Below are 12,782 nucleotides of genomic sequence, written 5' to 3'. Positions count from 1 at the left end.
GGTTTTTCTATGGAATAAAATTCTACAGCAATTTTAGGCTTTGTACACATTACACCATCCAGACAGAATTCCTCTTTCTTCAACCAATAAACATTAACCCAAGGCTTCAGTTGGATTTGGCCAATCGGGTCACATATAAACTATGAACCAATTATTCTGGTTAAGCAGGGGCATACCATTCTGAGTATTATCTTAGATCTTGGTTCTCATCTGGTGTCAATTTTGCCGCCTAGGAGATATTTGGCAATGTCTGAAGATATGTTTGGTTGTCACAGCTGACGAGATACTATTGGCATCCAGCAAGCAGATGCTGCTAAACATCCTACAGTGCACCGAAGAGCCTTCCACAGCAAATAATTAAATGGGCCAAAATGTCAATAGTGGAATAGTGGTCAATAGTGGCCAAAATAGTCAACAGTCAACAGTAAGAGAAACGATTAGACCAAGGGTTCTTAAACTTGAATGTGCATCAAAATCACTGGAAGTCTTTAAAACAGATCACTGGCTCTGATTCTCAGATTTTCTGATTCACCAGGTCAGGGAGGTAGGAAGGCTAAATATTGCTTTTTCTAACAAGGTGCCAAGTGCTATTGCTGCAGATAGTTCATAGTTTATATTCCAAGAACCACAGATTAACTAGGGTCCAAGACTGTACTTAAGGTGCAGTCAAGCATACAACAAAAGCATGGCTATGCTACGAGATGGGGTCAAGTTGAATGCATTCTGGAGAAGCAACCAGCTGTCTTAGTAGAGGAGACAGCTGTGTTTTCATCCATTTCCTACACTTCTCAAGTTCCAAATGCCACATTGTACTAAAATTTCTAGGTGGGAAAATTGCTTCTAGTATTCTGGGCTTCTCCAAAACTTCTGTTTGCCCTGACCTAGCTTCCTAAGTTCTACAGAAAATACATACTCAAATTGCCCCTGGTCTTCATTGTTTTAATAAAAATGAATTTAGATGTTTTAAAATGGGTTGTTTTAGCCAACTACGGAATAAACAAAAAATGAATAAAGGTAAATGCAAATCAAAGGTACAACTAAATTGATACAACACAGATATCAAAGACTCTGTGGGAAGAAACAGTGCTCTTTTTTCCTTGAATATATTATAGTCTACCTAAACTATTACTCCTCACTCACCTTGCCTCTCTCACTCATTCTCACTGGAAAAATGAGTAGAATCCCATTTCTGTTGTGTCTGGAGTTGGTTCCTTCTGGTGGGTTCGTGGTCTCCCTGACTTCAAGAATGGAGCCAGGGACCTTCCGACCTTCGTGGTGAGTGTTACAGCTCTTAAAGATGGCAGAGACCCAAAGAGTGAGCAGTAGCAAGATTTATCGTGAAGAGCAAAAGAACAACGCTTCCACAGCCTGGAAGGGGGCCAAAGTGGGTTGTCCTGCTGGCTGGGGTGGCCAACTTTTATTTCCTTATTTGTCCCCGCCTATGTCCTGTTTCTGTCCTATCAGAATGCCCTTTTCTCAATCCTCCCTGCAATTGGTTACTTTTAGAATCTTGCTGATTGGTCCATTTTACGGAGCACTGATTGGTCCATTTTACAGAGTGCTGATTGGCCCATTTTACAGAGTGCTGATTGGTGCATTTTACAAACCTCTTGCTAGCTACAGAGCACTGATTGGTGCGTTTTTTACAGAGTGCTGATTGGTGCATTTAACAAAACTCTTGTTAGCTACAGGAAAGTTCTCCAAGTCCCCGCTCAACCCAGGAAGTCTAGCTGGCTTCACCTCTCACTATGACCCTTTAAAGCTAGACCATAGCTGTAGTAAGCCAAAGGCAGTTTTCTCCAAAGGAGTTTGGAACAGAAATAAAGAAAGCATAATTTTTTTTGGCTAAGTGGAAACAATTTTAGTAAGAAGAGGAGGATCTACAATATCAACTAAAGAGAAAAAAAGAAAGTAGATGACTCTGAAAGAAAACACTTCACTTGGCAGTTACAACAACTCAGATTGTTTTTACTGAGAAAACGAATTTGCAGCTGAGAGATCTTTCCAGAATTCTATAAATAGGGAACACTGTCCTCAAGGAACTTAAAAATAGAAGGCGAGGAAAAACAAAAATAACTTCAACGCTGTGGGTACGGTGTAAAGTGGATCTCTGCATAGTTCCTTTTATTACAGCACTGGAAAAGGCTTCCTGAGGAAGAAACATCTCAAATGAGCCTTCAGGGCTAGAAAGTCATCCATGCAGAGACAGAGAAGAAATTACATCAAAAAGGCTCGGCATCTCTGTAAATACGGTGATCCTGGTATAATTATATTTGGTTCACTTTGACAGATGATATTTAACCAGAAGCAGAAAAAGAAAAGTTTTAAAATAGGAAGCCAAAGGGAGTCACCATTAAGTCATATGTATTTTATTTCATTTATTCTGAGACACATTCTAACATTTTAACGTGTGTAAAATCTGGGTGAATTATATACAGTCAAGTACTTTTTTGCTGATGTTTAAATTAAATTTATTTTAAAATACATGAAAACTCTGATTTCATCAAATTTGATAATCATTTGAAATAGGGTAAGATTGACTTTTGGGTGGATAACTTGGGCTTCTTGGTACTTATTGCGAATGGGGGAGCAGACATGATGAGGGCTCATGGGATATTCTGATATGACCTGTTAAAAACAGAAGAACAAAAGAGCTCCACATAAGAGATGTTTGTACACCCATGTTCATAGTAATATTATTCATGAAAATTAAAAGTGAAAGCAACCCAAGTGTCCATAGATAGATGAATGGATGAACAAAATGTGTTATACACATGTGGTGGAATATTGTACAGTTTCAAAAAAGGAAGGAAACTCTGTCACATGCTACAACGAGGATATTATGCTAAATGAAATAAGTCACAAAAAGACAAATACTTTATAATTCCACTTATATTACCTAGAGTAGTTGAATTCATAGAGACAGAAAGTAGAACTGTCCTAACCAAGGCCTGGAGAAGAGGGGAAATGGGACCTTGCAGTATGCTAGGAATAGAGTTTCAGTCTTGCAAGACAGGAGAGTTTTGAAGATGGCTTGTGCAACAATGTGAATACACTTAACACCACTGAACTGTACACTTAAAAATGGTACAGATGGTAAACCTTATGTGTGTTTTAACAGAATTTTTTTTTAAGTCCACATAAAAGGTATGGGAGTCTGGGGAAAGGATATGGTGAAAGGATTGAGGATAAACAATTTTTAAATAGATAAAATGGTAAAAAAGAGTGGAAGGTGAACAGAAGAGACATATTAAAAACACACACACACACACACACACACACAAAAGACACCCACAACTCACCGGCGCCTCATATACCATAATGCAAGGCATAGCAAGAGGAGCAAGGAAGGCACCATTATTGCCAAAACAATCGAGCCAGTGGAGATGGGGTTTCCTGGCAAATGAGAGAGGACAAAAGGATGTCACTTCAGATCCTATACACAGAATTCCTTGGCCTTCCTTTGCCCACCTACTTCCAATGTATGGTCATCTTCAACTTCCTCTCTCATATTCCTGCCCACCATCTATCTATCCTTTGATCTCCTCTACCCAGTTTACAGGTCCTTAATTCCTACCTTTTTGATAACTTGGATTATCTATTTTTACTCCTGTTGGGATTGGGGTCCTGGAAATCAATCAATCAATTTCTCTCTGCCTCTTTCATTTCTCAAGCTCTATCCTTTCCCAGTGCCTCCCTCTATGCCTGAAGATCACTTCCTGGCATTTCCAGCCTGGGGCCCTGCTATTTCTTACTCCAGTAGAGGACGATGTCCTGGCCCTCTAAACTGCTGTGCTTCACTCGACAGGATAGGCCAGCTGCCTCCCCAGCTGCCACATCCAGGGTTGCTCGGAGATACCATGTCCAGTTAGCATTGGGCAGGATGTCCCCTCGCTGAGTGCCCCGCTGCTCCTGTTCACCCCGCATCCACATCACCCACACGGGCTTTGGGTAGAATCCTGAGACATGGCACACAAGCTGCAGACGGCCAGGTCCAGGACTGGGGCCACTGGACAGCCAGGCCTCAGGCTTCACTAAGGCAGGAAGGGGAAGAAAAAGTGTCATGTTATAACTCAAGTTCAGAGGTTATGAACTCAGAAACCTACAAGCTTGGACAAGCTTGGACAGTGACCCCATTCACTCCTTTGAGAACCAAATAACTTGTTGATTAAGCTCCTATCCTTGGGTATCTTCCTACTCTTGATCTTACAGGAGGTGGTGGGAAGTGAAATAACAGCAGGACTAACCTTGTCTTTGCAGATCTGCTTTTCCTGCATTGAGGACGCCCAAGAGATATCGGGGGCAGGTTTCATAGAGGAGAATTCTCACAGTTTCCATGATACCTTGATATTGCATGATTAGTGCACAGACCTTCTGTGCCTTGCTGCCACCTTCTGGGGAAGGCACACATGAAGCATTCTTGACACTTAGGAAGTCCAGTCCTCTTAGAGCTCCCCTCAGGAAGCTTACTATGGCACCTCCAGAATGTAGCTCACAGCCTGCTATGCCCTGGATCTCAAAGGGGTCTACGTAGAAGGAAAACAGAGAGCAAATACTTGTGGTTATTAAACACAAATAAGAAAAAAAGGTATGAGAAAAGAACCTAGGATTTTAGATTTTGGTGGGGATAAAGTTCTTGGGTGTAAAATGATGATGAGCTAAAAACTAATGATAACATTCAGACATTTTCAGAAACAAGAGTGAGCTGGAAGTTCTCAGCAGAAAGAGGGTGCAGGGAAGAGATGATTGAAAATATGGATTAAGGGAGAAAACCACACGTTAGATCACTCAGGCATGGGGTAGGAGAAGTAAGGGCCCTTGAGGAGAAGTTTCACACAAGACAAACCAGCAGCCTTAGTCTGAGGGTAAGAGAAGAGTGCAGAGGCAGCAAGAATCTAAAATATGAGGTGTGAAGGTGTGAAGTTGGAGTGAGAGACTACTCTAGAAAAGCGTGTGCATGCAGTTGAGTAAAATAGAAAGGAAGGGAGAAGAATCAGAGAGCGCAACGCCTTGCAAAAAAGAGAGAAAAGAGAGCTCTTGAGAATCTTCCCAGTTCAGTGGACTGGACTCACATTGTATCTGGAAATCACCGGCAAAGTCTTGTACTTCTTGAGCGAATCCAAAGATGTAGACTCGGAATATCTCTTCTAACTCAGCAAACTCCTTATCACTAAAGTTACCTTTAGACCAAGGCTTCAGGAGTATGGCAGTGCCTGAGTCACTATCCCAGCCGTGAATCTGCAAATCATCCAACCAGCCTGAGCCTTGAGTTTGTGCCCAGGTACTGTTGGTAAAGGACGAGGTCTGGATGACATGAAAGGAGGTCGGCCCCTGGAAGGCTGTGATGAGTGGAAAAGCAAGATGGTGACGATAAAGAGAGCAGTAGACAATTAAGAAGAATGGGAATGAAAATGATTTAGGAAACAAGAACCTATAATCTAAAGAACACAGAAAGTCTGACACATTTGACTGCCTTAGGGCTTCACGCTGTAGTCCCAAACACCAGAATGGTTGAAGAGGGCTGGAGACAGAAAGACCCAGACCCTTAGTGTCCAATTGCACCTAGGAAAGTGCTGCATGCTTTTTAAAATCCAAACCCTGCATCAGTGTTGGGAGCTTCCAGAGTGACTCTTACCTCGTTCACTGTCACCACCGGGAAAGAGAACAGCTAACAGTTGAAATGGCAGCAGCAACATTTCACCAGGAGATGTAGCTTCTTACTGGCAGAGCTGGTATTTGATCTCCAATTTCAGCAAACTTTTTCCTCAGTACCCTGCAGTGACTTCTTCTGTTTTCCAACTGACAAATCTCTTCCTCATCCAAATTGCTTTTCAGAGAAAAATGTGCCTCCCACAGCCCTGAGCCTCTTACCTCACCTCTTATTTCCCTCAAGCCCTGACTTTTAGACTTTGTCTTACCCCCTGACTTCCAGCTGCTCTCCCTGTCCTCAACTTCCTTCATACCTCCTTGGAAAAGCCCCTGTATGATTTTGCATTTTCATTTCACCTTCCTTAGTCTTTATTCCCACGTCTATAGGATAGGATGATGATATTAAACAATTGCTAAGCTTTTAGTCCGCTTTAACCTAGAAGGATGCTTTTTGGTTTATCCACCTCACTTAGTCTTTCCCCCTCCTAGCTGCCTTATCTTCTCTGGCACTCTGTTACTGCCCCTTCCCAATGTTTTCAATGTCTTCTCTTTGTTATATTGCCCTCTTTGTCTGGTGTTCCTTACTCCACATTCTAAACTGGCTGTGCGTGTGTGTGTGTCTATGTCTGTGTGTGTGTGTGCATGTGTGTGTGCCTATATTCACTTACATAAAGGCAAAGCATTTAAAACATTGCTGGTACTATAGCACTACAAGCCAAAATGCCAGAATCAAATATAATAAAGACTGAAGTTTATAATTCAAACAAAATTATACTATAGCAAAATTTGAGGGAAAAAATGACAATTGCTACTAGCATATGGGCTTCTCTTCAGGAGCTCTTGGCCTATGGAGTTTTGAGTAACAAATATTTATGAGATAAACAGAACTCTAGGAGCTATGCTATGTGCACCTCCAGTCTAAGTCAAAGATAACTTTTTGGATAAGGTTCTATAAGCAGCAGACCTATCTTCTTCTCTTGTAATATCTCATAACTGCTGTCTACATTTGGGCCTTCATAACACCACATGAGGTATTAACAACAGAGCAAAGAGGCCGCTATTTTCTTATACAAAAAGTTCAGAGATACTTGTTTTAAAATGTCACCTCCTATCTTCTTGTATGCCCATGAAAAATTTTAAGAATTTTTGGATTTTCTCCATTTGGGAAAAAGTCACGTATTTGCGTAGATCTATGTGTCATGCAGAAATGTAGCGGCAAACAATTCCAAGTGTAGAGGGTTACCACTGACTAATTCTATTACGTGGATGCAAAGTGAGTAGTGTAGTGTTCTCTATTCCTGGGAACAACTGGTTCACAACATTAATAGGACTAGCTTTCATCCAAGATTATCACTGCCTAATTGATAAATACAGAGCAGCTCTCCAAATTTCAATGTATGTATCTCTTAACAATATTCCCAGACTCCAATACATGACAGAATTGAATCTACTTTTTGGATAACAGCCATAGACAACAGCAGAGACTTAACATTGGCTGTCACAGACATGAACATTATTGTTTTTGTGTTTATAAGCTTTTTATTTTGGGTAGAACACCCAAAACAGAGTTCAGGAAAAGCTGGTAGACAACCTGAGCTATTTTCCATTAAAATGAGTGAGTTCTTCCAAGACTCCCAAAGTTGAATTGATACAAACTAAATCTGAAATATTCCTCATTTAAAAAAAAATCCAAAAGAGTTGGTAGGGCACAAGAGACTATCACAACACTAGCCCTGCACACATCCAACTTCTTTTTTTTTTTTTTGAGACAGAGTCTTGCTCTGTTGCCCAGGCTGGAGTGCAGTGGCATGATCTCGGCTCACTGCAGCCTCCGCCTCCTAGGTTCAAGTGATTCTCCTGCCTCAGCCTCCTGAGTAGCTGGGACTGCGGTGCCTGCCACCACGCCTGGCTAATTTTTGTATTTTTCGTAGAGACGTGGTTTCATCATGTTGGCCAGGATGGTCTCGATCTCCTGATCTCGTGATCCACCCACCTCGGCCTCCCAAAGTGCTGGGATTACACGCATGAGCTACCACACTCGGCCACTCATCAAATTTTTAAACAAGGTAAGCCTAAAACATGAGAACAGTAATCCAGTCAAAATTATGTTACCAGAAAGGAATATTAGTGTTGCCAAAGACCACGTTAGAAATTGAGTTGTGCCTGAGAGAAGGAAGATAGAGGAAGAGGTCTTGGTTTCAGTTTCAACAGCGTGTAAGTTTTTGCCAAATATGTGCAGAATGTCTACCTAAATAACAAACAGAAAAAGAGGCTCTCTAAAAGAAAAATATATTTATTTGGGAATAGAGCATTGCAATGGAAATATATATGCCATAGTAAACTATGAGCATGTTCAGGGAGGTAAAGGAAGGCAAAATTTTTAAAGAAAAAAAATGAAGAGATTACAAATTTTTTTGAAATAATTATCCTTGCTTACAAATATCAGTAACAAGGGTGACACCAGTCAGAGGTTAAACAGACAGTTGCTGGCAAGGCAGGTGTCTTTGAGGCATTTTTCGTGTAAGGTTGTGATGGCCTTTTCAAGGTTGTGGTTTTTGCAAAGTCTTTCATGGTAGTTGTTCTTATTAGGTATACAAGTGTGGGAACCCTCTCTGCATAGTCTTCCCTAGCTCTGCCAGTTTTTTTTTTGTTTTTGTTTTTGTTTTTACCTTAGTGATTCTGTTTTGTTTCTGGCAACATTTGCAAGAAGATGACTGTAAATTTAAAATTAGTTAAGAAAATCGCCAGACAAAGTGAAAATTTTGGAATTCTTCAAATGTCATATTTGAGGGAAAAATTTACTTTATACACTGTCTTTTCCATGAAAAGTGGAGCAATTGAGATTGTTTGAAAGGTCTAGAAATGAACCAGGTTTTCAAGTTACATTCTTTCCCACATATCGTATCCAGTATTTCATATTTCCTTTCTGTTTCAAAAGTACAGAAACGGACATGGCAGTGTCCACAGTGTCCACATAGCAGAGTCTCACATTTCCATACTATGCTGTGACTATGCTCGTTCAGTGCTATGGCATAGTTTGTATTTCCACTCTGCATTAGTACCATTGTTACTTGACATATGAAACCCGTCTTCCAGGGAAAGATGATCCCTAGTCCCAGTGTTGGTTTCAAATTAAAAAATCAACATGTGCACACTTCTAAAACGAAACTTTAATTGATGCTTCTGACCCATATTCTCTGATGGGCCTAAAGACAACGCACACTTCCAATAAGCTCCTCAGGACACAGGTTTTCTCAGATATTGATTGCATAATCTCACTTATATGTGGAATCTTAAAAGAGTTGAGTACACAGAAATAGAGAATAAAACACTGACTACCAGGGGCAGGAAGCAGGTGGTGGTGGGAGGAAATGAGGAGATGTAGGTCAATGAACACAAAGTAGCAGATGACCCTGGGTGGATGCCCAAAACCACAAATAGTGTTGAACCTGATTGCTGCCAATTGGAGCCCCTTTCTGCTCATGTCCTCCACCCACAAATTTGATGGCTTTTTAAGATCTTAACTAAGCACTTACCACACACTCTGATCATAACCTTTGCAATTTGAAGTGTGACGGTAGAATTTGTACAATTACTTTTTTCCCATCACAATTTTATGGGAAGATAATTCCTTTTTATTGTAGATCATAGCAACATCAGCATTTTTTTTTCTTCTTTCCTTACTAAGTCAAAAACTTACACCTTTTAATTTAAAGGAAGCACTTTATGGCTTCTCTTTGGCATATTTGAATTACAGACATCACTACTTCTGTGCTTGGTGCCGTTACTAAGTAAAATAAGGGTTACTTGAACACAAGCACTGCGAGACCAGGACAGCTGATCTGATAACTGAGCCAGCTACTAAGTGACTAATGGTTGGGTAGCACATACAGTGTAGATACGCTGGATTAAGGGGTGATCTGCGTCCTCGTCCGGATGAAGTAGGCTGGCATGAAATTTCATCATACTACTTAGGACGGTGCACAATTGAAAACTTACAGACAGTTTATTTCTGGAATTGCGCATTTAATATTTTCAGACTGCCATTGACCATGGCTAACTAAAACTGTGGAAAACAAAAAATGAATAAGGAAAGGTCTACTGTGTGTTATAAATAAAAAAAATTTTGACCTTGCTACCAGTATCCATGTTAAATTAACTTATTAAGCTTAATGTTTATCTATAGATCTTTTTGGATTTTCTAACGATATCTCTAGATACGAAAGTTTCTTTAGTTTTCTTTCAATTGTTATACCTTTGATTATATTTTTTACCCATTTTCACTGGCCTATTACCTCCAGTAAAATGAGAAATAGAATTTTTGATAGCTACTTTTTTTATTTTTTAGACAGAGTCTTGCTCTGTCACTCAGGCTGGAGTGCAATGGCGGGATCTCGGCTCACTGAGACCTCCACCTCCCGGGTTCAAGCAAGTCTCCTGCCTTAACCTCCCTAGTAGCTGAGATTACAGGCGCCTGCTACCATGTGTGGCTAATTTTTTATATTTTTAGTAGAGGCGGGATTTCACTATGTTGGCTAGGCTGGTCTCAAACTCCTGACCTCAGGTGATCCACCCCTGTCGGCCTCCCAAAGTGCTGGGATTACAGGCGTGAGCTACCGCGCCCAGCCGAGATAAGATTTTTAGAAAGGTTAACAAGAGTCATATTTGCTGGGAGTGTTTTGTGTCAACTTTTCTTACCAGATTAAGAATATTCTCTTTTAAATGTGTTAAAATTTTTTGTTATTATTATTATGGAGATCTGTTTATATAGGTGCTTATTTTATTGTTTATTCATTTAATTTTTTTTTTTTTGAAATGAAGTCTTGCTCTGTCATTCAGGCTGGAGTGCAGTGGCTCGATCGCGGTTCATTGCAAACTCCGCCTCCTGGGTTCAAGCTATGCTCCTGCCCCAGTCTCTTGAGTAGCTGGGACTATAGGCGCCCGCCACCACACCTGGCTAATTTTTGAGTTTTTTTTTGTAGAGACAGGGTTTCACCATGTTGGCCAGCCTGGTCTTGAACTCCTGAACTCAAATGATCCACCCGCCTCAGCCTCCCAAATTGCTGGGGTTACAGGTGTCAGCCACTGTGCCTGGCCAGGGTCTTACATTTTAATTGTTAATCCACCTTGAGTTAATTTTTGTAAATGGTGAAAGGCAGAAGTGCAGTTTTATTCTTCTGCAATATGGTTAGCTGTTTTCCCAGCACCATTTATTGGATATTGAGTTCTTTATCAATTACTCATTTTTGTTCACTTTGTTGAAGAACAGTTGGTTGTAAGTATGCTGCTTTATTTTTCATTTCTCTATTATGTTCCATTGGTACATGTATCAGTACCATGCTGTTTTGGTTATTGTAGCCTAGTAGTAAAGTTTGAAGTCAGGTAGTGTGATTCCTCTGGCTTTGTTCTTTTCCCTTAGGATTGCTTTGGCTATCTGGGCTTATTTTTGGTTCCATGTGAATTTTGGGATAGTTTTTTTCTAAGTCTGTGAAAAATGATGTTGGTGATTTGATACAAATAACATCAAATCTGTAGATTGCTTTGGGCAGTATGAACACTTCAATAATATTGATTCTTCAAATCCATGAGCATGAAATGTTTTTCCATTTGTTTGTGTCCTGTATGATTTCTTTCAGCAGTGTTTTGTAGTTCTCTTTGGAGAGATCTTTTGCCCCTTTCGTTAAATGTATTCATAGATATTTTACTTTTTTTGGTGGATACTGCAAATGGGATTGCATTCTCTATTTGGCTCTCAGCTTGAATGTTACCAGTGTATAGTAATACTACTAGTTTTTGTACATTGACTTTGTATCTGAAGTTTTATTGAAATTGTTTATCCACTCCAGGAGCCTTTTGGTGGAATCTTCAGAGTTTTCTACAAATAAAACTATATCATCAGTGAAGAGAGATAATTTGACTTTCTATTTAGGTATTTGGATGCCTTTCATTTTGTTCTCTTGACTGACTGCTTTGGCTTGGTCTTCCAGCACTATGTTGAATAAGAGTGGTGAGAGTAGGCATCCTTGTTCCAGTTCTTAAGAGGAATGCTTTTGGACATTCAGTATGATGTTGGCTATGGGTTTGTTGTATATGGCTTTTATTATTTTGAAGTATGTTCCTTTGATGCCTAGTTTGTTGATGGTCCAGGGACTTTTTTGGTTGCTAAGTTTTTATTGCTGATTCAGTTATGGAATTCGTTATTACTCTGTTTAGGGTTTCAATTTCTTCCTGGTTCTATCTTGAGAGATTATGTGTTTGCAGGAATTTACCCATTTCCTCTAGATTTTATAATTTGTGTGCATAGAGGTTTTTATAGTAGTTTCTGGGGATCTTTTGTATTTCTGTGGGATCAGTTGTAATGTCACCTTTTCCATTTCTGCTTATGCTTATTTGGATCATGTCTCTCTCTCTCTCTCTTTTTTTTTTTTACACTTTTATCTTAAGTTTAGGGGTGCTTGATTGTTACATAGATAAACTTCTGTCATGAAGGTTTGTTGTACAGATTATTTAATCACCCAGGTACTCAGCCTAGTACCCACCAGTTGTTTTTCCTGATCCTCTCCCTCCTCCTACCCTGCAACCTCCAATAGGCCCCACTGTGTGTTGTTCCCCTCTATGTGTCCACGTATTCTCATCATTTAGCTCCCACTTATGAGAACATGTGGTATTTTGATTTCTGTTCCTGTGTAGTTTGCTAAGGATAATGGCCTTTATTTAGCTCCATCCATGTCCTATAAAGGACATTATCTCATTCCTTTTGTGGCTGCATAGTATTCCATGGTGTATATGTACCACATTTTCTTTATCCAGTCTATCATTGATGGACATTGAGGTTGACTCCATGTCTTTGATATTGTGAAAATGCTGCAATAAACATTCACCTACATGTGTCTTTATAATAGAACAATTTATATTCCCTTGGGTATATACTCAGTAATGGGATTGTTGGGTTGAGTGGTATTTCTGTTTTTAGTTCTTTGAGGAATTGCCACACCATCTTCCACAATGGCTGAACTAATTTATACTCCCACCAACAGTGTAAAGGCATTCCTTTTTCTCCACTACTTCACCAGCATCTGTTATTTTTGGACTTTTTAATAATAGCCATTCTGACTGATGTGAGATGGTATCTT

At 40.0% G+C, this 12,782-nt stretch overlaps 1 protein-coding gene across 1 annotated transcript; it reads right to left on the bottom strand.

Moving 5' to 3' along the window:
- Positions 1-2,465: 2,465 nt before the first annotated feature.
- Positions 2,466-6,334, bottom strand: CD1B (CD1b molecule). Its single transcript, XM_007976624.3, has 6 exons — positions 5,636-6,334; positions 5,073-5,339; positions 4,248-4,526; positions 3,756-4,034; positions 3,303-3,396; positions 2,466-2,628 (listed from the first exon to the last, which is right to left on the bottom strand). The coding sequence occupies exons 1-6, from the start codon at positions 5,694-5,696 to the stop codon at positions 2,607-2,609; spliced, it is 1,002 nt and encodes a 333-aa protein (XP_007974815.3). The 5' UTR covers positions 5,697-6,334; the 3' UTR covers positions 2,466-2,606.
- Between the last annotated feature and the right edge of the window lie 6,448 nt (positions 6,335-12,782).

This window comes from Chlorocebus sabaeus, chromosome 20 (assembly GCF_047675955.1).
Source record: "Chlorocebus sabaeus isolate Y175 chromosome 20, mChlSab1.0.hap1, whole genome shotgun sequence".
Classification (NCBI taxonomy): domain Eukaryota; kingdom Metazoa; phylum Chordata; class Mammalia; order Primates; family Cercopithecidae; genus Chlorocebus; species Chlorocebus sabaeus.
This window is presented reverse-complemented; position numbering and strand designations above follow the sequence as displayed.